The following is a 26,904-nucleotide window of genomic DNA, read 5'->3' on the forward strand; positions in this document are numbered from 1 at the left end:
TCGATCAGAGAAGAGGTGCATCAATCTGTTGAAACAATTACATGACGCAAGATTTTGTGATTAAAATAAATCGTGTCCGTTAGATTAAAAGTAGGGATAAACTCAAACGTTAGATCAAACTTTTTTTTTTCCTATAAAAAATGCTGATGTCATAGGAAAACAAAATTAGATTTGCTATTATATATAGATTGGTATATAGTTAGCTACATTCCATCCAAATAGGCAAAACATAGCAACTCTCTTGACTTGCCCAAAACTTCTAACAAATGGAGGATCTTGATCAAACTTTCATCCAAGCACCAGAGCATAGAGCAGATTCCAACTCCATCCCTAACCAACCCGAAGAAATACCCGTGATCGATCTCTCACGTCTCAATAGGGGTGTCAATTGGTTGGGCCACCCATGGGCTAACCCATTCCAAACAAACATGGGTGAGTAATGGTCATACCCAAATAATTAATGGTCCAATTGGGTTAAAGACCCACTTTGCCCATGGGTTAACTGGTCCAAACCAAATGGGTGTTGGGCTGGCCCAAAAACTTAATTTCTAGGGTTTAGAGAATTTGGGAAAAAATCAATCAGAAATAATTTCTCTCGATTCTTTTCTTCTCTCTCGCGATTCTTTCTGCAACCAACGATTTTCTCCTCCCAGATTTCTCTTCGTCTACTGTTCTTGTGTTCATCAATCCATACGATTCTCTCTTCCCTCCCATCGATTCCCTTCTTCATTTCTCTACAATTTCAGGTATGATTCGATTTTAGCTCTGATCTCGCGATTTCTCTACTTTCTGTGTTGTGGGTTTTGTGGGTTTTGTGGATGATAATCTCGTTTCCATTGTTTCCATTGTTTACTCTAGTTCTGATGATGATGATGATGAATCGTTTAGAATATTGTTTTGTTTTGGGTTGACGTGTATTGTATTTCTCTTTAAATGCAGGTTTCGTTTCTGCTCGGAGTCATCCCTGTCTTCATAGCATGGATATACTCAGAGTTTCTGGAGTACAAGAGTGAGAGAGCAAACGTTGGGAGAGAGTGAGAAAATCAAGTGTTGACGTTGAGTATATTCTTGTGTGTTTACTTATCAAATCACATCCTTTTACGAACAGGTATTAGAGCAAGAAAGTCAACAATATTTGGGGATCAATATGTGCATTTCAACGTCAGCATCCCTACGTAAGTCTCCATACAACACAGTTATTTTGCTTGAAATGTTAATCCTTGTGTTGATGTCTCTGCCCTTACATACAAGTTATGAGAATCATTGAATAACTCCAAGTTGCTATCTTTTTTCCTTCTTGCAGGCTGAAGACAAGTAAAGAAGCTGGAAGCTGGAGCAAAGTGAATCATGATATCAGAGTTATAACTTTTTTTTTACATAAAAGAGAGAGTTATGAAAAACTGAAGTCTATTGAATTTAATTTACATCACATTTGTATTCAGAAATTTTCAATGACATTAAAATTGAGTTTAAATTGAGTTTATACAAATTTTCTATAATTTTTATTTTCTATAAGTATATAAGTTTGTAAATTGAGTTTACAATAATTGATTATGAACAAAATTGAGCTAATTGTTAAAAAGAATAATAATAAGTGGTCTTGGGTTATTTCCAATGGGTATGGACTAACTTGGGTGTGGGTGTTTTTGGGTATGGGTATTAAATGGGTGTGAATGTTTTTGAGTATGGGCGTTAAATGGCCCAACTGTACACACCCATTTGGGCGTGGACCGCCCAACTTGACATCCCTACGTCTCAACGACCCTGAAGATATCCAAAACGTGATCTCGGAGATTGGTGATGCATGTGAAACATGGGGATTTTTCCAGGTGATCAATCATGGTGTGCCTTGCGACGCAAGGAAGCGTGTGGAGGAGACGGTGAAGATATTTTTCGATTTGCCTATGGAAGAGAAGATCAAAGTAAAGAGAGACGAGGTGAATCCAACAGGGTATCATGATGGAGAACACACGAAGAACGTTAGAGATTGAAAAGAAGTGTTTGATATTTATTTCAAAGATCCAATGGCTATGCCTTCTTCCACAGATCCTGAAGATGAAGGTTTAAGAGTTGTTTACAACAAGTGGCCTCAGTTTCCTTCTGATTTCAGGTAAGTTATTTTAAATACATAAAGTTGTGATTATGAGAGATAACACTAACGTAATCCGGTTAAGTTATTATTTATTTTTATTTTTATTTCTAATGTTTGACCTTAAACATGAAATTATTCTTTAAATGATGAACTTTGTACTAAACTTTATTTATCAAATTATAGGATCAGTCTAACATATATACACATTATAATTTTCTTTTAATTTTGTGACAATGTTACTTTGGTTTCTTTCTTATTCTTGATTTATTATTCTCTATTTTCGATAAAAAATACAAACTTGAAATCCCAATATGATCAGAACTTCATCACTTTTTCACAACTCTATTGAAGGCACGTGAACGCTATCTTCCAACGCTGCATACGTGATAAGTTACAACTTACACGTAGGACATATCAAACAAGAATTTGGTGAAAAAAACTTATTTTTCAACGGTGTAGGCTAATCTCTTCTCTCTTTTTTGTTTGTCTAATTTGATTCTAGGGAGGCATGTCAGGAATATGCAGGCCACGCTGAAAAACTAGCGTTCAGACTTCTAGAACTCATCTCATTAAGCTTAGGCTTACCAAAAGAGCGTTTTCATGATTACTTCAAAGAACAAATGATGAGTTTTTTCAGGATAAATCGTTATCCACCATGTCCACGGCCTGACCTAGCTCTAGGTGTAGGCCACCACAAAGACGCAGATGTTATAAGTCTATTGGCTCAAGACGAAGTTGGAGGGCTACAAATTAGTCGCAGATCGGACGGTGTTTGGTTTCCTATTAGACCCGTTCCTAATGCTCTTGTCATCAATATTGGCAATTGTATGGAGGTAAAATTCTTCATATTATATCGCATTTTAAAATATATAAATTTAAATATCGAATTGTAATCACTATATATACTGTTAGGTATGGACAAATGATAAGTATTGGAGTGCAGAACATAGAGTGGTGGTGAACTCAACAAGGGAAAGATACTCAATACCCTTCTTCTTGTTGCCTTCACATAATGTGGAAGTGAAACCATTAGAAGAGCTTCTGAGTCCTGAAAACCCTCCAAGATACAAAGGATATAAATATGGCAAGTTTTATGTCAGCAGAAACAGAAGCGATTTTAAAAAACTTGAGATCCAAAACATTCAGATCGATGACTTTAAAGTTGTAACTTAGTATTACTGGTATTATGTGTAACTTTGTTTTATCAAGCTGTGATCTTATAATGTAAGCCCTGAATGTAATAATGTGTGTGAGACTGAGTCTGTCAGAAACAATAAATTTGATAATGTTTAATGGAAGTTTGCGAGATTTTGATGATGACAACATGAATTTGTAGTGGAATTGACGCTTTGTTAATTTCATGTAATGACAGAAACAGAAATAAGAAAACAACACAAGGTAGTTGACATGGTGGATAACTAATACAATTGATAGGTTAAAACCTTAAAACTTCAAAGTTTTAACCCAATATTATGATGAACGGATGGATCATTTCGAAGTTTTAACCTAAAAATGATGATGTACGTACCAATTTTTCTTTCTTAACCAATTAAACTACATATGTTATTGTGTGTGTCTGGTGAGATTGAGTTTATGTCGGAAACAATAATACAAAATGATCTTTTTGACGACGATTCCGTCCGTCTACATACATTTTTTGGTAGGAGGCAGGAGACTCATGTCTCCTACTTTTTATTCAAACACTTAAACAAATTACAAGCAAATTTGCCGAGGTCTAGACACCTCATGAAAATCTTCCAACAAAACAGAAACAACACTCTCTTGAACAACCTCAAAGAAATGTAAACCAAAAGGTAAAGAAAATGCATAGTTAGCTAAATCCATCGGCTAGATGATTAACCTCCTTATACACGTGAGAAATTTTGACTGGCCCTTTATATTAAGCCATAGCACAGACGTACTAGGAACGACAGAGAATTCGAATCTTGGATCCCTGTCTTGAGAAAACCCGCAACCCTTTCTGAATCAACTTCTACTTCCACTCTACGGATACCACGATCCCAAGCTATACACTGTCCATAGTATACTCCCCAAAACTTCGCTAAAGCGACTGAACAAATGCCAATGTTGAGTGCAAAACCTCCCTGCCACATCCCGATCTCATCTCTCACAACCCCACCAGCAGCCCGGGATTTCCTCTAGATGCCATAGTTGGCTTGTTTTGTTACTCTTTTCTCCAAGTGACCTACCGTGATTAAGATTCCTGACTACAATTCCTAATTAACCTACTGTGAATAAAATAAAACTAATTTTCACAAAAAATCGTATACATTCATTTTATTAATCCGATAATTAATAAAGACTTTTGTCTTTAATTCACACGAAATCTACGTGGCAATAATAGCCTTTGTACTACCAAAGGCAAAGCCAATAGCCTTTGTACTACCAAGTCAACATAAGAATCACCGCAAAACCCCGCCATGGGACGACTCGACGAAGCTTTCATCCAAGCTCCGGAGCACAGACCCATCACTCATCTCACAAACTCCGGTGACTTCATTTTCTCCGACGAGATCCCGACCATCGACCTCTCTTCTCTCCAAGATCCCAATTCCGACAAGACATCGATCGCCACAGAGGTCGGAAAAGCTTGCGAGAGATGGGGATTTTTTCAGGTGATCAACCACGGCTTGCCGTTGGACTTAAGGCGTCGCGTAGAGAACACGGCGGCCGAATTCTTCAACCTAACGGCGGAGGAGAAGAGAAGATTGAAAAGGGACGAAGTGAATCCTAACAACTACGGCGAAAACACGTGGCATGCCTCTCATGGGCTCTTAGAACATATGGTTAGATAATTTTGGTTCTTTGTTTAATTAAGAAGTTTAAAGTGTAAGAAACAATAGTTTAGATGCTCCTTGCAAGTTTCAGTAATAATATTTCTCAGCTATGCATCTTATGCGTTTGGTGCTACGTCCCATCGAGACTACTCTACTGAAATTCATTTCAGTCCCACGATTTAAGTTTAATTACTTAATCATCCCGTTTGACCAAAAAAAAAAAAATTACTTAATCATCCCGATCTTTGATTTGTTATTTAAGACCCTAAATTCTCTTGTTTCGGGTGACTTTGCTTTCCTAAGGTTTAGTTAGTGATTGTTTGGATTATATATTTTGTAATGGGTAGGTTTGATTTAGTTTGATTGTAGATTAGATTTGAATGATAGGACGATGATTTTGTTTTAGCAACAAGCTATGTTGTTATTTGCAAATATAGCAAACTTAATGACACATAGATTCCACTTTATGTAATAAACAACTGCCAATCATTCGGAATAAAGAAATAAATAATCACTATCATATGCACTTTTTGATGAACACTTTTTGATCTTTTGTATTGAAAACAATTTGATTCCTCATAATAAAGTATCAACTTACATCATGTGATGTTACTGATGTATATTTGTATGTCTATATTAATCAAAATCTTAGCCAGCCTTACACTGCAAAGGGGACATGAAGTTTTGTAAGTATTATATCCACGCAAGTTGGTCAGAATTATTAATAAAATTCCAATCAAAAATAACATCAAATTGTCTTGATGTCCCCGTGTCCTTCACTCCTATTGGTGCAAAATTTTCATCCTGATCCATATCAACCAACCAGTGTATGCTAAGTGTTCGAATGGGAGGCGGTAAAATGAAGAAGAATACGCACGAGCGTGCCAACTGCACTTTGGTTTGCCATTCTAACATTTATGTGTAACATTTCACTACAAGAAAACAGCGGTATTCCGACGGACATTCCGACGGAAAATGAAATCCTCGGAATATACCGAGGAATTTCCGAGGAAATTCCGAGGAAACACAAAATTGGGGTTCCTCGGAATTTCCTCGGAATATACCGACGGAATTCCGAGGAAACCTCAGTCCGTCGGAATATTCCGAGGAAATTCCGAGGAACAATATGTTCCTCGGAAAAAACCGATGAATTCCGGAGAAATATTATAGCCGTTGGAGAGCCGTTGAGGGATTTTACAAAATTCCGAGGAAATTCCGACGAACTAGCCTTTTCCGTCGGAATTTCCTCGGTATGTCGGCAGGATTTAAACTATAAATACAAGCACTCCTCTTCCTCTTCTTTCACTCCATATCTTCTTCCTCCCTCTTACTCTATTTACACACGAATTTGATTCATAAAAAATATGTCTTCTTCAAATTATTTTCGTTCTTGGATCGATCGACCTCATTTGGATCCGAACACGAGATTGCTTACGGAAGAATACCAACGAGGTATAACCGAATTCATGGGGTTAGTTCACCGACAACCGGAAGCAAAAACAGGTATGTTAAGATGTCCTTGCTCTAATTGTAAAAATAGAAAGGTTATTAAAGAGTGGGATGTTTGGACTCATCTATATTTGAGTGGGTTTACACGAAGTTACAAAATTTGGTATCATCATGGGGAAACTGATTATGAACATGGTAGTACTAGCGAACCTCAGCCAGCGGTTAGATTAGAAGAACCAATTAGAACGGATGTAGATTATGGTGTAGGTACTGAGCAGATGGTAAATGATCATTTTAGAGGGGAAGATTTACCCAATGCAGAAGCTAGGAGATTTTATGATATGTTGGATGCTGGAAAGCAACCATTGTACGAAGGTTGCAGAGATGGTCATTCAGCTTTATCATCTGCTACAAGATTGATGGGCATTAAAACAGATTATAATTTGGCTGAAGACTGTGTGGATGCGATTGCTGATTTTGTAAAAGGTATTCTACCCGAGGATAATGTAGCTCCTGGTTCATACTACGAGGTTCAGAAACTCGTAGCTGGTCTTGGTTTATCGTATCAGGTAATAGATGTATGCAGCGACAACTGCATGATTTATTGGAGGGCGGATGAACAGCGGGTTACATGCAAATTTTGTGGAAAGCCTCGTTATAAAGATACGAGTGGAAGAGTTCCAGTGCCATATAAAAGGATGTGGTATTTACCTTTGACGGAAAGGTTGCAGAGGTTGTATCTGTCTGAACGCACAGCGCAACCAATGAGATGGCATGCGGAGCACTCAACAGATGGTGAGATCAGACATCCTTCAGATGCAAAAGCGTGGAAGCATTTCCAATCAAAGTATCCCGACTTTGCGTATGAGAGAAGAAATGTCTACCTTGGATTATGTACTGATGGTTTCAGTCCGTTTGGCAAGAGTGGAAGACAGTATTCTCTATGGCCCGTCATTCTTACACCATACAACCTCCCCCCAAACTTGTGCTTGCGACGAGAGTTTTTGTTTCTCTCGATTCTCGTTCCCGGACCAGAGCATCCTAAGAGATCACTTGATGTGTTTCTTCAGCCACTAATATATGAGTTGCAACAACTATGGGCTCAAGGTGCTGAAACATACGATGTTTCGTGTAAAGAAAACTTTCAAATGCGGGCAGTACTAATGTGGACAATAAGTGATTTTCCAGCATATGGTATGTTGTCTGGATGGACAACGCATGGAAGGCTATCATGTCCATATTGTCAAGATAACACTGATGCTTTCCAACTAAAACACGGAAGGAAAACGTGTTGGTTTGACTGTCACAGGAGATTCCTACCACCTGATCATCCATATCGTAGGAGTAGGAATTTGTTTACGAAGAACAAGAGGGTGTTTGACAGTCCACCTCCGGAAATTTGTGGGAAAGATTTGAAGATACAACTAAGAGATTTTGGTGCAGAAAGGACGCCAGAAGTCGGTGGACATGAGCGTTTTCCGGTAGATGCTGTTGGAGAACTACATAACTGGCACAAAAAAAGTATTTTCTGGGATCTGCCATACTGGGAGGATCATCTGCTAAGGCATAATTTAGATGTCATGCATATTGAGAAGAACTTTTTTGACAATCTCATGAACACGATCCTTAATGTTCAAGGTAAAACAAAGGATAATTTGAAGTCAAGACTGGATTTAGTCGATATATGTGCTCGTTCAGAACTTCATGTTGATGAGAATGGTAGGGCTCCTTTTCCCATATACCGACTTGATGCAGCGGGAAAAGATGCGTTCTTTGATTGGATTTCAAACGATGTGGAATTTCCAGACGGTTACGCATCAAATTTGCGTAACTGTATCGACAGAAAGGAAGGAAAGTTTACTGGCTTGAAAAGCCACGATTGCCATGTAATGATGCAGCGCCTCCTTCCGTTCGCCTTCAAGGAACTATTACCACGAAATGTTCATGAAGCAATTGCAGGGATAAGTGGTTTCTTCCGCGATTTATGCACGAGATCAGTGACTCTTGAAGGTATTGAAAATTTGAAGACTAACATAGCCGTGATTCAGTGCAACCTTGAGAAGATATTTCCTCCCTCATTTTTTGATGTTATGGAGCATCTTGTTATTCACCTGGCAAGAGAATTGGAACTTGGTGGTCCTGTGCAGTATAGATGGATGTATCTGTATGAGCGGTATATGTTCCATTTGAAGAAGATGGTGAAAAATTTAAGTAGGGTGGAAGGTTCTATAGTCGCACAGATGATCAATGAAGAAACTTCAAACTTTGCCGAGTACTACTTTCCAGCAGAAGTTCAGACCAAAAACAGAAGACCTGCTCGGCATGATGATAGAGGCGAACGGGCAACATATCATGTTACGGTTCCAGACATTTTCACAGACGTTGGACGACTTAGCGGAAAACCAAAGGACCGTCGACTTACTGAGCAGGAGCGCAGTCATTTGCAAACATATTTGCTCACCAACTGCGAAGACGTTCTTCAATATGAGAGGTAAATAAATGAGCTTACAAATTTTTATTTTAACAAGTTGAAATTTAAATCTTAATTAATTACATTATTGTCATCATATACAGGATTTTCATGGCAGAAAAGCGGTTCGAGTATAGATACGCCACAGAGGACGAACTAGAAGAAATGAAGCAGAGAGAATTTAGTGGATGGATGTTTACTTATGTGAGTGCTTTAAACAAATTAAAATATATTTTATCACATATTTATACTAATTCACATTTATTGATATATATATATATATATATATGTGCTATTAATAGGTGTCTGCTGGTTTGGCCAGAGGTGAAACATTTGACGATTGGATACGTGAGATGGTCGTTGGACCAAACTTTGTTGTGAAGTCATATCCGAGATTTTGTACTCGAGGATATGCATTCACAACTCAGAAGAGGAGACGTTCGAGTACGACTTATGATGCTGGCGTTTGTTCTGCATCAGGAGATGATGTATACTACGGACACATACATGAGATTTTGGAAATTAAGTATTTGGGCATGGTTGGATTGCGCTGTACTGTTTTCTATTGTGATTGGCACGACAACACCCCAGATCGAGGTGTGAGAACAGATGCATTTGGTGTTACATCAGTAAATTCGAGGCGAAAGCTGCAATATTATGATCCTTTCATTCTTGCTTCTCAGGCCGATCAGGTAATTAAATGTTAATTATTCAGAATGATTCATCATCATGTGTATTAATTTATAATTTTTCTAAATGTTACAGGTTTGTTATATCAAGTACCCCCGGGTAAGGAACAGAGATGATCCATGGGTTACTGTTACAAGACTCAACCCGAGAGGCCGAGTTCAGGGAAGTTCTGAGCTGGAAGACCCACTACAACCAAGCACATCCGGCAACTTAAGTGCAGCAGAAGATTTAGCTGGAGTTGGCCTTGTAGTCGATTTAACCGACTTTGGAGAGGAAGCCGTCGTTCACGTAGAGGATGAACCAGTGATTGGAGAGTTTCACCAAGATCCAGATTCAGATTCATCTGGTGATGATGACTCGGAAACAGACTACCATTGAACTTATTATTTTATTTTTTTAAGAAATACCGAGGAAATTCCGAGGAACACTTGATATAACCTCTTTCCTCGGATAATAGTTATTTGGTTTATCTAGCAAGGCAAAGCTGAATACGAATTAAAAACTACTCAGAACACAACCAAATAAAACGAAGAAACCATGTAAAGAAATACGAACTCATAATTAAGAAACCCAAAAAAAAACTCAGTTCAAAATTAACAGAAAATAAGACCATAAAACGTTAGAATAGAAAAGAAAATAAAATAGCCGGTGATAGCTCCTACTCCTCGTCTCCTGCTCCAGATGTTCCTGCATCGTTGGGTCTCTTGGACCTCTTTCTTACCCTGTGTGTACCACTCGAACCCGAACCAGAGCTGGATGGAGAGTTGTCCCGATGAACTACATCATCCTTTTGGCAACGACACGGCCTGATACGTGAAATGGCAGCCCAGATCTTGTGTAGCATGTCGTTGTTTGTCTTTATGCTCTGATCTCTCCAATGTTGTTGCTGGCGCGAAGTGGCGTTCGGTGGAAGCTCTTGCAGCTTGTACTGGCTGGAGTCTGATGGGAGTAGCTGATGGGGTTGTGAATCATCTGGAATGGCTTGTGCAGCCTCATCTTCTCCTTCTTCATCAACCACGCCCTTGCCTTTGGTCTGATATTTTGGCGTGAAGAAGGATGGCTTGTCTACTAGTGCGGTAGCAGGGGGTAGGAACTCAACTGCAGCCTCTGAAAGTAGAGAAGTCAGACCGATCTGAGGCAGGTGGCAGTAGAGTGTTTTCTTCGCTCGGTCCTGGAATACGTAGACGTAAGGACCATCCCGATGGATCCTCGAGTGGGGACCAGCTATGAACTCCTTACTTACTAGAGAAATGACATCCAGGTAGTTCCAAGCAATGTTGTTCGATCTGTCCAGTGCTACCTGCTGGTTCTTGCAGTCTACACCCACATGTCTAAGGATCCGAGTAATCACTGCACCAAATCCACATGCATTGCTCTTGGAATTGGTTACTTTCCCCTTGTATCCTGCTAAGTTTGCGGCCAGCACCGCTCCCATGTTGAAGGCAGTAGCAGGTGGGAATGTAGAGTTTCCAAATGCCGGTAGCAAATGCCTCACACCTTGGTACAGGAGGCACAACTCCCATTGCGTGACTGATGCGGCTGTGGTTGTCCCGTATAGCAATGAGCCAATGAGGCGTGTGGCATATCTCAGTACTGGGCTCCGGATAAGTGACTCCTTTGCCTGAGAAGATCTATAAACCCCTGTGCCAATCGTTTCCCAGAAGTTCAACAGCTCTGAAGTCCAATAAAGACCAGATGTCCTCTCCCCTGCACTCAATCCAAATAGTCCGCAGAGGTCTGTGAAAGATACCTCATAGTATACTTTCTGCACTACGAATGCCAGAAAACCTTCCTGATGGCTATCATCGGGACGGGTGACGTATGCGGATGCTATGAACTGGCGTACCAACTCCGGATAAGTGGGTTCGTTGAGGTTGCATAGTTGGCCTAGACCCATGTTCTGGAACAGTCCTTCAATGTCTGCTTGGATTCCCAATATTGTCATCGTCTCAGGACATGCTAGTTGTGTAGCCGGAACGGCTACCTTCTTCATGTTGTTGTAGTGGGTGGTATCAGACTCATCCCACTTCTTTGGCCTTTGCTTCTCCAGCTGAGACGAACCCTCTTCTTGTGTGTTCTTCTTTGCTGACATTTTCGTGCGCTTCATTCTCTACAAAATAGAATCATTGCTCTCAACATGGTTATAATCAATTAAGAACTCAAAGCAACATGAAAATGAAAAGCGAAATCGAGTTGTGATAAAAAAAAACCAAATTGAAAAAAATTCTCAATCCCTAAATCATCTCAAATCATGTTCCAAACTCGTTGATCACAGACAATTGTGTTCTATTCCATGTTTAAACATCTGTTTCATGCATATTTGATCAAGGAATCAACACGAAAATAAGAAATTCACAAAACCCAAAAAATTGCTCAAAAACACGATTTCAGAATGTGGAGATTCGCGGAGTATACCTGTCTTAGGGTGAAGACGAGTGTAGGAATCCGGTAGAGCTCGAAAAATCAAGTGGAATGGAGCCCAAAATTGTTCAAATCGGATGATTATAGAGAGAGAAAGGGGGGGCGAATTATAGGGGAAATCGGAGGGGATGAGAGTTCTAAGGTTTAGATCCAGAAAAGGTCGGGTTTTGCCTTATAATTCTGTTTTCCGAACACGCATCGATCGATGCGTTTTTGTTCTATAACGCATCGATCGATCACAATCTTACGGCCCGGTCCATCTTTGTAATCGATCGATTTGTTTTTGTTCAGAAACGCATCGATCGATGCGTTTTTAAAAAAACATACAAGATTTTCCGAGAAACAATTGAGATTCTCGATCGATCGATGGGATACTCTCATCGATCGATCACAATCTTACGGCCCGGTCCATCTTTGTAATCGATCGATTTGTTTTTGTCAAGAAACGCATCGATCGATGCGTTTTTAAAAAAACATACAAGATTTTCCGAGGACATTCCGAGGAACAATTGAGATTCTCGATCGATCGATGGGTTACTCTCATCGATCGATCACAATCTTACGGCCCGGTCCATCTTAGTAATCGATCGATTCGTTTTTATTCAAAAACGCATCGATCGATGCGTTTATTTAAAAAAAAATTACGTTTTGAAACCCCAAACACTAGTTCCTCGGAATTTCCTCGGAATATTCCGAGGAAATTCCGAGGAAGAAGAGAGTTTCCTCGGAGTTCCCTCGGAATAATCCGAGGAAATTCCGAGGAAATAGGGTTTTTAAACCGAAAACAACGTTTTGCCGTTTGAATAACACCTATATAACCCTTATTAAGTGTCTTACGTTCATTATGAAGTCAAAAATTTGTTCCTTACCGTATAATTAACACTTTTCGAATTGTATGAACGAAATCTCGCAACATAAGACAAACACTTATACCTTTTAATGAACGGTAAAGGGAATACTTTCAATTAGTTTTGAAATTTTTTATTTCATGGTTTATGCTCATCTATACAAAGAATCCTCAATGGTATGCATTACAATTGTATAAGAAATGAAATACGGCAAAAAAAATTGATGTTTTGAAACCCCAAACACTAGTTCCTCGGTATTTCCTCGGAATATTTCGAGGAAATTCCGACGGATATTTTATTATCCGTCGGAATTTCCTCGGAATATTTTCATTTTACCGGGCAAATATTTCACGAAAATTGAAATTATAATTCCGACGGATAATGTCCGTCGGACCCTAGGTTTTATAACCACAAGCCCGTTCTTCTTCCCCATTTCTCTCTTCTTCCTCTGCGCAAATCCTCTCTTCTCTCCGGCGATTTCCCCCTGAAATCCGACGATATCTCCGGCGATCTCCCTCTTCTCTTACACAAATCATGTAAGGACCCTATCCCACTCTCTTAGGTTCTATTTGTTAGGTTTTTGTGTGGTTTTGATAGATTTTTTTTAGGGTGATTGGTTAGGATTGTGATTTGGTTGTATAATAGGTTTAGAATTGTGATTTGGTTGAATGATTTGTTTTGTTGAATTGATTTAGAATTTTTTTATAATTTTTTTTTTGTATTTATAAAATCGATTTTTGTATATAAAATCGATTTTTGTATTTTACAAAACGATTTTTCTATATAAATTCGATTTTTTGGACTTTACAAAAAAAAAATTCTATATAAATTCGATTTTTTGGATTTTACAAAACATTTTAAATATCTATAAAACTTTTTTTGTGATTAAAAACTATTATTTGGGATTTAAAAATATTTTTAATATATATATATTATTAAAACTATTTTTTTGTAATTATTAAACTATTTTTATTTATTACAACTATTTTTTGTTTATTAGAACTATTTTTATATTTTTATTAAAAATTTTAAATATATATAAATCTTTTTTTGTGATTAAATTATTTGGGATTTTTTTTTTAAATTAATTTATATATTTCTGTATTTATTAAATATATTTTTTAAATTTACAGGTCTCATGATGATCAGACCCGGTCTCGACAGCGTCGTGGTCGTGGTGGTACGGGGAGCCAGTCTCGGGATTCCAGCCATTTTCAGGATTCCCCTTCGCCCCACAGCTCCAACCATACATCTCCCTCTGCTGAACCCGCTCCTGCTCCTCTCGCTCCCGCTGCTGCATCCGCTCCTGTTCCTCCGGGTCCTCCGGGAGTGATGTGTGTTGCGGAGTTGGTTCAACAGCCCGGTCGTGACCATCTTCCGTATCTCACTCCGTATCCACATGGACGGGGTCAAACATGGTAATTAAACATTTTTTTTTCTTTAAATTTGGATTCATTATTAACCGTTTGTTCTTTTAATAAGGTTCAACCGATCCGGGAACGGGATCAGCGCATGGATCAACCGTATGATGTACTCGGCCCTCAACAGTGGACATCCGACTTTCACTCACTTCCCAACCGACAAGCAGGTTCTGTGGTTTCGTCAGTTTGCGGTAAGTATTCTAATTTTTTACTTATATTTTTAATCTTTAATATAAATTTTCTACTAATTGTGTTTTTTTTTCAGCAAGAGTTCAATTGGAATTCCGATGAGACGCTCTTTATCTATCACCACTTCGTCCATAAAGTAATGGACAACTATGGGAAGCAGATCCACGAGTGGAAGAAGAAGTGGGAAATCAATAAGGTTCGATTTAATTTATTAAACCATTTTTTAATTTATTAAACTATTTTTTAATTTATTAAACTTTTTCTTTTTTTTTTTATTAAAAGGTCCCAAAGTCGATGAACGACACGGTCTGGAAGGAGTTGTGTGCGCATTGGGATAAGGAAGAGACGAAAGAAACTTCTTCCACAAACTCCACCAACCGCAGGAGCGACCGTAAAGGGAAGGACATCTACAAGCATAACTTGGGTGCTCAATCTATTGCCACTCTCGGAGATCGCATGGTAAGTTCAACCGCTTTTTCTTCAATTATTTGAGTTTCAGAATTTAAATTTATTGTGCATTTCTTCTAATTTCTAATGTTTCTTTAATTTATGTTTTTTTCAAGGCGGAAGAAAATGATGGTGAGCCGGTTGATGATCTCGCCCTAATGAGGAGGGCGTATACCAACAAGAAGACCGGCCAGATTGATGACGGTCTTGTGAGGGACGTGGTCGACCTGGTCCAAACTCAGGTGGTAGACGAAGTGTCTCAGCTTCAAACCGAGGATGACGCTTCGACGGCTTCGACCAACTTGTCCCGGTTTCGAATCAACGAAATCGTTGAATCCGTAAGTTCTTTGTTTTTAAAAGTTCAATTCATTTATTTCTTGGTTTAAATTTCTAAATTTGGCTTTTTTCTATTCAGTCGGTTCCAAAGAAGAAGGGACGTTTGGTCGGTTTGGGTCGTCGCACCCGGTCGGTTCCCCCTTCTTCTGCACCACCGCCCTTTGTTGATCCATAAGTACTTACGGCCCAGTTGAAGGACAAAGATGATCGTATATCTTTGTTGGAGACCCAGATGGCGGCTCAACAGGCGGGCTATGAGGCACAGAGGAGGCTGAACCAGCAAATGATGGAGATGATGCAGAGGATGTACCCGAACGAGGTGTTCCCGGACGTGCCAGACCTGTAGTTTTTTTTTTTTCCACAAACTCCGAATGTTTTATTTTTATTTGTGAAACTTTGAATATTAATTAATATGATTTCAATTTTACTTTTAATTTCATATTTTTGAATTTAAATTTCAGAAATTTTATTTTTTTAAAAAATTAATATTTTTTACATTCCGAGGAAATTAATTATATTTTTCACTAGATCGATCGATGCGTTTTTGAACAAAAAAGCATCGATCGATGCGTTTTTTAAAAAACGTTCGGGCTATACCGAGGGACAGGTTCCTCTGTTTATTCCGAGGAACCAGTTCCCTCGGTATATTCCGAGGAATAAACCGAGGAAAAGGTCCGTCGGTATACTCCTATCGATCGATGTATACATGTCCAAACACGCATCGATCGATGAACTTCCGAGGAATTATACCGACGAAGTTCTCCCTCGGTATATTCCGAGGACATTTCCGACAAACTAGTGATCCTCGGAATTTCCTCGGAAATTTATTTCCTCGGAATTCCGTCGGAAAATTCCGAGGGATTTCCGAGGAAAAAAGAAATTCCGAGGAATTATTTCCGACAGCGTGTTTCGTCGGTATGTCGTCGGAATAACGTTATTCCGACGAAATTCCGACGATTTTTTCCCTCAGAATCCTTGATGTTTTCTTGTAGTGTTTACGTTGATTCACTTTTTTAATAATGGACTGCAAGTGGTTCAAACTTCTGAACAAAAATAAGAACCACCCACTACAGTAACACTCCAAATTCTGAGTGTTTTTGGCAGTTCTTCTCTTTTATCTTTATTTTTAAAATAAATTATATTTTAATTTAAACAATATGTAAAAATGCTAATTTAAAAATTAAAATATTTACAATCATATAAATGTCTACAAAAACTCAGTCTTAGACAAAATAAGAACTTATATAATCAATAAAATTATTCATATTCTAATTTTATGCTTTTATTTATAATTCTAAATTCACGTGTACCAAACCGACTATTTTTTGGCTTTTCAATTCAAGTTTAATTATGAATTTATTTCAATTTGACATATTCAAAATAATTTATTATAAATATTCGAATGAAATTTAAACCTCTAACCTGCTAACTTAAAATCTGAATAGACCCAAACCAAGTCCAAATAGGTACCCGAACGTTCATTCTAATTATATTGTCTATATATATATTGGACATCATACTTTAGTTTCTTAACAATGTGTTATTTTTATATTTTCGAATATTTTAAAATTAATTTATTAGTTAATATTAAAGCTTAAATTATTATACTACTTTATCAAAAACATATTCATCAAAGTTAGATATAAATTTCATTTTACATCCCAATGTATATATATATATATATATATATGTGTGTGTGTGTGTGTTTAAAATAATTTTGTATTATATTTAAATTAAAGTTATAATTTTTTTTAATAAATACTTTGAATTATAAAATTAAATAGTAATATAAATTATTTTAAATCTATAAATTAAATTTATAATTTTTTTTAATAAATACTTTGAATTATAAAATTAAATAGTAATATAAATTATTTTAAATCTATACAGTATTTTGAACCACTTTTTATCCACTTTCACCATTCATACATTTATTTTGGACCACTAGATCCGCTTGATCCACTCTTGTACTGCTAGATCCGTTTGATCCACTCTTGTTCCACTCGATCCGCTAGATCCGCAAACGCTAGATCCGATTTTCCTATTCGAAGCCGAAGAATACATATGTCTTAAATAAAATTATAACTACCATAATTAAATTTCCATGTGCATGAAACATGTTACCATGTAGACGATCTCTTTATATGAATCTTAAACTATACAATAATCATACCAAAATAAAAACTATACAATACGTTTTCTTTTACAATACGTCATTTGTCGACTGCAGGAAAAGTTTATTTTCTTTTTTTTTTATCATCTGTGGATTATATTAAACACAAAAACATCATTTCTTACAAACCAGAGCCGGCAAGGAATACATTCCTTCCAGAGCCATAAGCCGGCGAGGTAACATGTACCACCCGGAGCCAAACGATGGATACAACACAAACCCATAAAAAACTAACAAAGACACGAAGAAAAAAAATGTCGAGAGGCAGTAGAGTAAAACAGAACTTCAGTAGAGGAGAGCTCCACCTTGCGCTCAAAGACGAGCTTACCGAAATAGAACTCATCAACAATTAACACAAAATTAGCGGAGCAGCGAGATAGACTAGACGCACACGAACATCACCAAACATATAAACTGAATCGAGAGAGGTTAGAATCCTTAACCGTCGCTGTAAACACCCTTCAATCCCAACTAAGTCTCTCCATTGGACCTTGAGTGTGCTCTCCCCGCGCCTCATACGCACCATCACCTCACGGCAAAGCCTATAAAGGTTTCCCGGAAACGTCTTATTCACACAGCCGGTAACTGGATAATAATCACTCCAAATCCATGACAATCACGATCAAGACGGCGACAATCGACCCACAATGAAGCAATCGCTCCGATATACATCTATCTCCTTCCAAGCCAAACACGCACCTCCTCTGAGAACCATAAGATGTTTCTACCTCCACCGAAGACTAGAGCCACCACTGGTCAAGCCACATCCCAAACCCCATAAGAACTAACAAAGCAAAACCCTAACCGAAGAACCGCAAACAAGAGATTCTTCAAGCAATCAGAAATTGTATCTCTTCACCAGTGTCGGACCCACACCACCATCCTAAAACCACTGCAAAGACCACTACAAAGCCCAGACCTTATGAATCTCCAACCCGAATCAAGCAAAAAGGATCTGAACCACGAACCAGCAGAGACCTCCGCTGTCACCAACCACACGGGCTGCAACCACCTACCACCGTAAGGATCCGCACAAGACCCCGACAAAGCAAGAGGTGTCCGAGTCGTTCCCTTCTACTTTACCCCTAGCCGCAGTTAAGACGGATTAAACACCAGATCTACAAAATACTAAGCAAACGAAACTTACCGGACCGACGGTGGCGCTAACAAAGCCACCACGCGCCGGCCGGCGGAGACCACCTGTCGTCTTCTTCAATCAGCAGCGGTCCGCTACTTTCTGTTTTTGAAAAGTTTATTTTCAAGACTAGGGAATTAGTTTAGCTAATTATCGTAGATGGATATCCTGGTTTTAGTTAATTATTATATAACTGAAATAAATTTCATGATTCAACTGGATATATATTTCTTCGTACGTACAAGTAACAGCCTTTCGTTGCATGCTTGTATCTACAATAATATTTAAAACATAGTTACGTACATATATATATACATATATATAATAAACGTCCTATGCGTTCGGCATGTACTTACACATATGTAAGTATAGAAATGCCCCCCCAAAGAATTGGTGTCTACCAAGAGAGGAGGGTGGAATTGGCTTCCGAACGATTCATGAGTTCAATCTGGCGCTTCTGGCTAAACAACTATGGAGACTAGTACAGTTCCCTGATTCTCTTGTCGCTCGAGTTTTACAGGGAAGATATTATAGATTGAGTTCTCCCTTGAGAGCAAACGCTGTGACCAGCCCATCCTATGTGTGGAATAGCATTTCTGCTGCAAGAAAATTGCTATTACTGGGCATTAGACAGAAGATTCATTCAGGCTATGAAGTTAAGGTATGGGAGGATCCATGGATCCCATCGACCCCCGCGAGGCCAGCTGTCCCCATAGCGCCTGTGATGCATCCTAATATGAGAGTAAGCGATCTTATTGATCAGGGAGTAAAGGAATGAGATGTGGGACTATTGGAGAATTATGTTCATCCTGAGGATATACCATTCATAAGGAGCTTGGCAATAAGTTCAACTCATCGTCGTGATACCTTCTGCTGGGACTTTACAAGAAATGGCCAATACACTGTCAAATTTGGATATTGGGTGGCTCAGAATTTATTAAAGGTAGCGGAGGAAAAGGATGTTTTAGAGCCAAGTATTACAAAGCTCCAAGCCTTTGCGTGGAAATTGAAGGCTCTTACGAAGATATGTCATCTTATATGGCAGTTGTTAACTGGTCATGTGGCAGTAACGAGGAACTTAGTTAGACGTAATATGAGGTGCGATAATTATTGCCCAAGATGTGGAGAAGTGGAGGAGACCGTTACACATGCAATTTTTGAATGCACACCAGCTCTTCAAGTGTGGTTTCTATCATCTACTCCGACAGGCCCAAATATTTTTCCGCTTTCGAGCGTCTACGCAAATATGGATTATATATTCTGGAGGAAGAATAGTATCATTGGGCCAGAGCAAGATAGGGACCCATATCCCTGGATAATATGGTACATTTGGAAAGCAAGGAATGAAAAGCTCTTCAGGGGAATAGATAGAGATCCATTGGATCTAGTTAGACATGCAGAGAGTGAATGTCACGCTTGGTTTGATGCTAATGAAGTGGTACAACTTGTGGCACACGATAATATAAATGAGGAACCCCAAGTCGTACGCCTGGGAAATATTTGCTTGTTAGATGGATCTTGGACATCTTCTGCTAACTTTAGTGGAAGCGGATGGGCATGGATGGATAGTTCAGGGAACACTCAACTTATGGGAACAAGGAACCTTCCCCGACGCGAATCAGCCTTACACTCGGAAGTAGAAGCACTACGGTGGGCGATGGAGAATATGCTACAATATTCGAACTGCCAAAGCTTTGGGACAGACTGTAAGGAACTAATTGCAATGGTAAAGGACCCTCAGGAGTGGCCAAGCTTTTCGACAGAATTGGAAAGGATAGGGACGCTACAGATATGCTTCCCAGCATTCAAAATCTCCCACGTTCCACGGACGCACAATCGGACTGCTGATTTTTTGGCTTAGACTGCTAGATCTTTTCATAGGGAGTTACATATTGTTGGTTGTTCTATTCCGGTTTGGTTACCCAGACCATCTCAAGTTTGAGTAATAGAATGGCCTTTTGACGTCAAAAAAAAAAAAAAAAAAAAAAAAAAAAGAATATTTGGCTCTTCGGATAAACCAAAGCACAACAAAAGCATCTTCCCAGAAGTAACCAGCGAACCAAATACCACGTGGCATAAAATTAACCAATTACTATTAAATTTTATCATAATCCATAAGAATAATTGTATGTCTCGACGTGAATGTGTATAAATATAACTCGGCTGTTGCAAGTAAGACCTCACAAAGATAAGAGTTCTAGAGACGCGGAAAACATAGAGAGAAGAAACACACATACCTCAAAAGCGAAATACACAAAAGAAAAAGTACATCTTTAGTTTTCTCTTACAAATTAAAGACAATATGGTGTCTCAAAAGCTGGAGATTTGCATCGAATTAGTGAAGACTGCCGTCTTATTTGTATCCACCGTGGCTGAATCAGTAGAAGAAGCTTTCCGTAAGCCTCCGCCGGCGCTTCCGGCAGCTCATGATGGTCGCCGGAACAGTTACGCCGACGTTCCCATTCCTCTTGTTGGATTCATGTGATGAGCTTTTTGTGTTTGTTAAACTTTTTTTCTTGAGTTTTGGCCTCATTTTGGAATGTTGTTGATTTGTGTATAAAAGTACAACCAAATGAATCATGAAGAGTTACAGATGAATCAAATCGTCGATGTTTATAAAACTTTTTGAGTATTAATCGCCTTAACTGTCTTTAAATTGCAGTTACAAAACTTTGTATATTCGTTACTATATAGTAATACTAGGGTCGGCCGGCGGGATTATAAATCAATAATAATTTAAATAAGTAGAATAAATATCTAATATAAAGTTATATTATTAAAATTGATATATGAGTGACAATCAATCAAATGCTTTAATGGGTTAAGATTATACTATATATATATAGATTATTTGTATGTGCTTATAATATACTGTTAAATTTCTATTTAATATGTGATTTATAATTAAATATTTATAACGGTATACATATGATCACAAAAACATAAGGAAAATAGTTTCCATATAAACTAATTAATAATATAAATTTTGGTTTTAATAATTGCATTATATTTTTAATAACAATTACCAAGTAATAAAAGGGTGACCATACCTTTGTTTTTGTATTAATAGATATAATACATATAATCAGAATATGCGAACGATCATGTTTTACTTAACTATTTTATGGGTGTAGAATTTTCGTTTTCGTAAAATATTACTATTACATTTGTTTTATGCGTATATATTTATGCTTGATTTTTCCACGCTTTTTGGATCATATTTAAAGAGGTTAAACAAAATAAAATAAATATAGTTTAAACCAATTGTTTGACTTCTGGGTATGTTTATTATGTAGTTTTTGTACAAAACTGGAAACGTAGAATCGTAAGGTAACACATATTAGTCCGGCAACGGAGGAATAAAAAAAGCAGAGTCTTGGAATCAATGCTTCGTCCTAGATCAAAACTATTAAATACCAGATGGACTAAAGTTCCTGCGAAGAAAGTGGTTTTATTATCAAAAAAAAAAAAGAAAGTGGTTTTCTTAGTTTTTTTTTTTTTTTTTTTGTAAACATCGGATCAGAGATAGCAGAAGAACGTATCTCAATCAACTGGATGATGATATTATCATCGACTGCTAGTGAAGAAGAACCATCTGTTAACGCTCTTTTTCTGTTTCGAAGCTCATTCTCAGTGTCGAATATATATAGTTGCAAATACTCCGGGTCGTTACCATCCTCGGGTAGCATGGAACCAATTCTATGTATGATCTGACCATGAACCCGGAAAGTAAATGGTCCATGAGTGCCGGTAACACTTGAATCAACGTTGGCACCCATGGAGGTGAAATCAAGCAAACTATTTGCAACTCTGATATAGGGTTTGAAGCTAGGTGACTCTAAAAGCTCTAGCAACGGAGACGGTGGTTCTCGAACTGGTGGAAGTCTCACCCGACCTTTCTGGCAACAAAGACTAAATTGCTTGCTCTCTTGGTTCGATTGTCCTCGAATTGCTTCAGCATTCCAGAGCAACGCTTTACAGGATGGACATGTGACTAACTCCCATTTGTCATATGGCTTGCGAGCACTCTTACCTGGATACAACAAACGCATACTCGGTTAACTGCATGTAATTATAACAGAAACTGAAAACGGTCGTAAAGTGTAAGTATCATACGTGATCTTTTTGAGCTGGCGGAAGAAGATACTGTTGTATGATGTCAGTGTCAGCACATCAGAAACACAAATTTGTTTTTCAAATGTTAGGAATGAGACATTGTAATTCTTTATTTACCAGATGCTGATAAAGATCCAGATATCCGGGCCCTTTTTTTCTCCTTACAAATCGCTATTCGTAGCTGTCTGGCACTTCGTGCCGAATCTGCATTTATTTTTATTTGTTGATTGGTTGATTTTTAAGAATTTATTATTAATTTGTGTAAAACAATGCGATGATACCTGTAGCTATGCGGCGTTCTTGATTTATCGTAGACAGAGTGTCCGACTCCGAGGAGTTACCGTGGGAGATAACCGGTCCTATACGACCATATGAATGAGTGCCGAATGAAATAGATGATGTTGCAGGAGGCACTGATTAAGCCAACACATTTATTCAGAATCAGGATCTTTTCCATGTGCTTTGCTCACCATTACTCAAGATTTTGTCTCACAACGTTAAGGATATTGCAATAAAAATACTGCTGCAATATGCCTGATTAGTATCATTGAGACTTAAACCATACATACGGAAAGACAAAGAGATGCAAACTTATTTTTTTACGCTATGGACATGAAGAAACTAACTAACACAATACACTATGTGTATTACTTAAAAGCATAATTTGATATGATGATAAAGATATTTGTGTGAATAATTTTTAACAAATTTGCAATAACCATCCTATTTTTCTAAGTTGTGCTTTAATATGATTGTGATTATTTTAATCTTATAACTACAAAGACTGAAATTTTAGTGTTGGTGTTGTCGTAATCTATTAATGATTTAGAGAGAACCGGGGGGTCTGATTTAATAGAGAAACGGAGACCAAAACCGGCTTCAAATTTCTCAATTCAATTATCAAACGTTATGCTACGCGTAAACGTGAAGATGAGATTTTGTTTTGGCAGGATTTGTTATAGCTCGGAAGGCAAGATATTCAAATGTAAGGACGTGTGGTAATAGGAAATGTATGGATCAGGAATATATAGTAAATATTTTAATATAATGGATATTCTGAAATTTAAGTTATACGGTTTGTCATCGTAAAAAGGGATTGCTCTCAACTGATCAGAATACTGTATTCGTACACGTATTATTGGGGTCCAGAGATTGATAAATTTCGTAGTCCTTATAGTCTATAAGTTGTTTTTTTCATTTTATATATAACAACAGTTTAGTTTATGTTTCTATAAAGATAAATCACTCATTTATAATAAGAAAATAGACAGGTTGATCACTGAAACACATAAATCCACAAAGGAAGAGACAAAAAAAAAGACACAAAAGGAGAATTCCAAAACATAGATAGATAAGACAACAAAATAGATAAAATTCGAAACATTATTAAAACTCAAAACACAAAAACATAATCATCGACAGTTCGTCTCAAGCAACACTCACCTTCTTATGCGCATTACGAACTGGATCCTTTCCAGCATTCTTTGATGCCTCACAAACGCCATCGCCGGATGCAGACTTTCCTTGTCCTTTCTTGACATCTGGCTTATCATCATCATCATCATCATCATCATCATCCCCTACCTGAAACATTCAGATCATTATATATATTACTAAGTCAATAGAGAAACAACATAATACACATTCAACTCACATTATCGACAAAGTCAGGGGCTGGAACGCGCTCAATCTCATTGATGATGCGAGAGACGGTGAATGATTGATGATTGACAGTGAAGTTGTACGCTGTGACTCTAACTTGAAAAGTGTAAGTCTTGCCATCCATATCAGCATTGAAAGGAGGCATAATAGAGTCTTCAGGATTGACACCTTCTTCAGCCTTGTCATCAGATGGAACCAACATGTTAATCAGTAACCGTAATGTGATACCAATGTACTAAGTCAGACGTATATCTTACCAACATCTGACCAGCCTCACTTGCTCTGAGATTGTGTAACTTCGTCATCACACCATCGAAACAGACGAATGTCCCTTCGGCGGTTTCATCCGCTACCACCATCTCGACACGATAACTAAAGAGAACAACGAATTCGAAGCGTGATTATTGAGATGTATGCTTATAAAAATGGAGATATCTATAACCGCATACAAAATTTGCAACATACCGCAGAGATCCAACAGCGTGAGAATTATTGCATCGCGCACACTCGAACGCAGCGACAGAGCGCTGCAACTTCCTACTGCATTTAGAGCATGCAACATAACACCACCCCTTGTCCGCGTCAACGCTCGAGACCCTTCCAGTGCATAAGAAATCGATTTCCTACATTTTAAACATCAATATCACAGTCAGACACACGTCTATAAAAATCCTCTATATATAATTTCAGTGTCTTTGTTAGAACATATTACCTGTGATGGAGCAGTGATGACAAAATTGTTTAGCTCGGAGATTGTCATAGACTCGACCTTTGCATATGCCCTCAGTAGTGGTGCAGCAGGTGTAAGACCAGTGTCCCTAGCCACCAATCTGTACACAATATAAGATGATTATTATCCTAAACTTGTATACACTTCCACGTCAAATACACTCAATCTTACCTATAGAAGAAAGATTCTCTTGCATTGGTTTCCTTATCAAAATAAACATGCGTCCCTGATGTTGCGTTGAGAAACAAATGACCTACACAACACAAAATAAATAAATATATTAATATAAAGGAAAATATGATATTACAAAATATCACTTGACATTACACAGAATAGATCAACAAAATACCTCCAATCATCTTCGGATTGATGTTCGTGGCAACAATCACCTTTGAAACAAAACAGCTTGACAGTCGAATAGGCTAAGTGTAACAGACACATCACTACAGATTCGCAGCACCAATTATTGAACATAAAATAGTCAAATAATTATAAGAAACCAAGAGGAGCTTAAAAAACAAAGTAAAACTTACTTTTCCAGTTTGACCGTCACCATGACACGATTTTTTATCCTCCGGAGGTTCACTCACGGTGCTCTTCACCGCACTGATCTCACCTATGATATCTACGAAATTGGAGATTGGTATTAGTATTATACATGGATAAACCGACATCTTTATAAAGAACACAAATCCAATACGCCAAAGCAGACAACCTAGATATAAAATCATGTCTGTACCTGGAAGCTGATTGTTCGTGTTAGCCAATCCAACCAGCTCGGTCTGGTTACGGAACCGAAACCCTTCTTCAGGTAAGGGAGATACCGGATCGGTTAGCACGTCAAATTCGGTTGAATCGTTGAACCGAATCATCAAAGAAGAGTCGGTAAGCTCGAAGTTCTGAGCACATCGAGCCACGACAAAGCCGGAGATGGAATACATGGTTCCGGCGGAGAGCCTTTCACGGAATGTTGAAAGCCGGTTAGCGTTGCTGGTGGCTTGCATTATAGTCGCCTGAAAAGAGATAAGATATAAACAGTGAGTACATAACACACATATCTACTAAAAGGTTGAAGAAGTGATCTTACATTCACGTCCATAAGGAGCATGTCGACCCACATCAGCTCACCGCCGCGTTTGACATTCCTCACCTCCCAGAACCGCAGCAGACGCGCCTCGACGACGGAAGAGCACTTGCCGGTCTTCAAGTCAGACAAAAAAATGTTTGGAATAGCCATAACAACACATGATGAGTTAGAAGTGAGAAGACTCACATATTTATACAGATCAACACCCATAGGAGATACGAACGGTGCATTGAAGACTCGTAGTGGGCGCATTGATTAAGACGATGCAACAACTCTGGCCGTTACAGCCAGTGAAAGCAGCTCAAGTATCACGCGTAGCCGTCGCAGTAAGGGAGAGACGATGCGTAGACTCTCGTTCGAGCAATTAGGGTTAGAAGCACATATCCTCTGGGCCGGATGCAGGCAGATTAATCAGAGCCCATGACGTAAAGGCCCAACGAAACCCATCTTGCGTTTAATGAAACGATGAGTATCGGATGCACACAACACGTGTCGCAAGGAGGAAGAATGATTTATCTAGGTGTCATCCTACGTGGGTGAAAGAGAAAAGATTAAACAGTCTTTTATATATAAAGACTAGGGTCGGCCCGCCCTACGGGCGGGAATATGATTCGAAAATAATTTAAATAGTTAAAGTAAATATTTTTTTATTTTTGTTTAATATTTGTTTTTATTTTAAAATGTTTTGTTCTATATTACTATGAATCATTATTTATTGATTGTTATTCTTTATTCAATTTTATTCTTATTACAATTAACTAAAAATTTTCCTTACGGTAAATAAGATTTTATATCAGAAATTTTATTCTGTTTTTATTTTCATGGTGTAGAATTGTTGAT

General features: G+C 38.1%; 3 protein-coding genes and 1 pseudogene across 3 annotated transcripts; 3 read left to right on the forward strand and 1 right to left on the reverse strand.

Annotated features, from left to right (window-relative positions):
* Positions 1-215: 215 nt before the first annotated feature.
* Positions 216-5,082, forward strand: LOC111210442 (annotated as a pseudogene).
* LOC111210436 (feruloyl CoA ortho-hydroxylase 1-like) lies at positions 4,534-4,908 on the forward strand. Its single transcript, XM_022710828.1, has one exon. It carries the CDS (start codon positions 4,534-4,536, stop codon positions 4,906-4,908), a length of 375 nt encoding a protein of 124 aa, XP_022566549.1.
* Positions 5,083-20,640: 15,558 nt separating the features above from the next.
* Positions 20,641-21,110, forward strand: BNAC05G33980D. Its single transcript, XM_013888676.3, has one exon. The coding sequence runs from the start codon at positions 20,772-20,774 to the stop codon at positions 20,952-20,954; it is 183 nt and encodes a 60-aa protein (XP_013744130.1). The 5' UTR covers positions 20,641-20,771; the 3' UTR covers positions 20,955-21,110.
* A 2,711-nt stretch (positions 21,111-23,821) lies between these two features.
* On the reverse strand, positions 23,822-26,540 carry LOC106446864. The gene is made up of 11 exons (XM_022710838.2): positions 26,251-26,540; positions 26,065-26,178; positions 25,717-25,990; positions 25,511-25,602; positions 25,327-25,399; positions 25,149-25,230; positions 24,960-25,077; positions 24,713-24,870; positions 24,505-24,619; positions 24,240-24,425; positions 23,822-24,169 (listed from the first exon to the last, which is right to left on the reverse strand). The coding sequence occupies exons 1-11, from the start codon at positions 26,314-26,316 to the stop codon at positions 24,014-24,016; spliced, it is 1,434 nt and encodes a 477-aa protein (XP_022566559.1). The 5' UTR covers positions 26,317-26,540; the 3' UTR covers positions 23,822-24,013.
* Positions 26,541-26,904: the final 364 nt, after the last annotated feature.

The sequence above is a fragment of the Brassica napus genome, chromosome C5, assembly GCF_020379485.1.
Source record: "Brassica napus cultivar Da-Ae chromosome C5, Da-Ae, whole genome shotgun sequence".
Classification (NCBI taxonomy): domain Eukaryota; kingdom Viridiplantae; phylum Streptophyta; class Magnoliopsida; order Brassicales; family Brassicaceae; genus Brassica; species Brassica napus.

What these genes read in the sequence shown, in the direction of transcription:
- LOC106446864 (XM_022710838.2), bottom strand. Translation starts at nt 26,316, where the DNA reads ATGCGCCCACTACGAGTCTTCAATGCACCGTTCGTATCTCCTATGGGT. An exon ending in GTGAGGCTGGTCAGATGTTG is followed by an intron (nt 24,426 to 24,504) that starts GTAAGATATACG and finishes TCTGATGACAAG; the next exon opens with GCTGAAGAAGGTGTCAATCC. An exon ending in CCCCTGACTTTGTCGATAAT is followed by an intron (nt 24,170 to 24,239) that starts GTGAGTTGAATG and finishes TGAATGTTTCAG; the next exon opens with GTAGGGGATGATGATGATGA.
- BNAC05G33980D (XM_013888676.3), top strand. Translation starts at nt 20,772, where the DNA reads ATGGTGTCTCAAAAGCTGGAGATTTGCATCGAATTAGTGAAGACTGCC.
- LOC111210436 (XM_022710828.1), top strand. Translation starts at nt 4,534, where the DNA reads ATGGGACGACTCGACGAAGCTTTCATCCAAGCTCCGGAGCACAGACCC.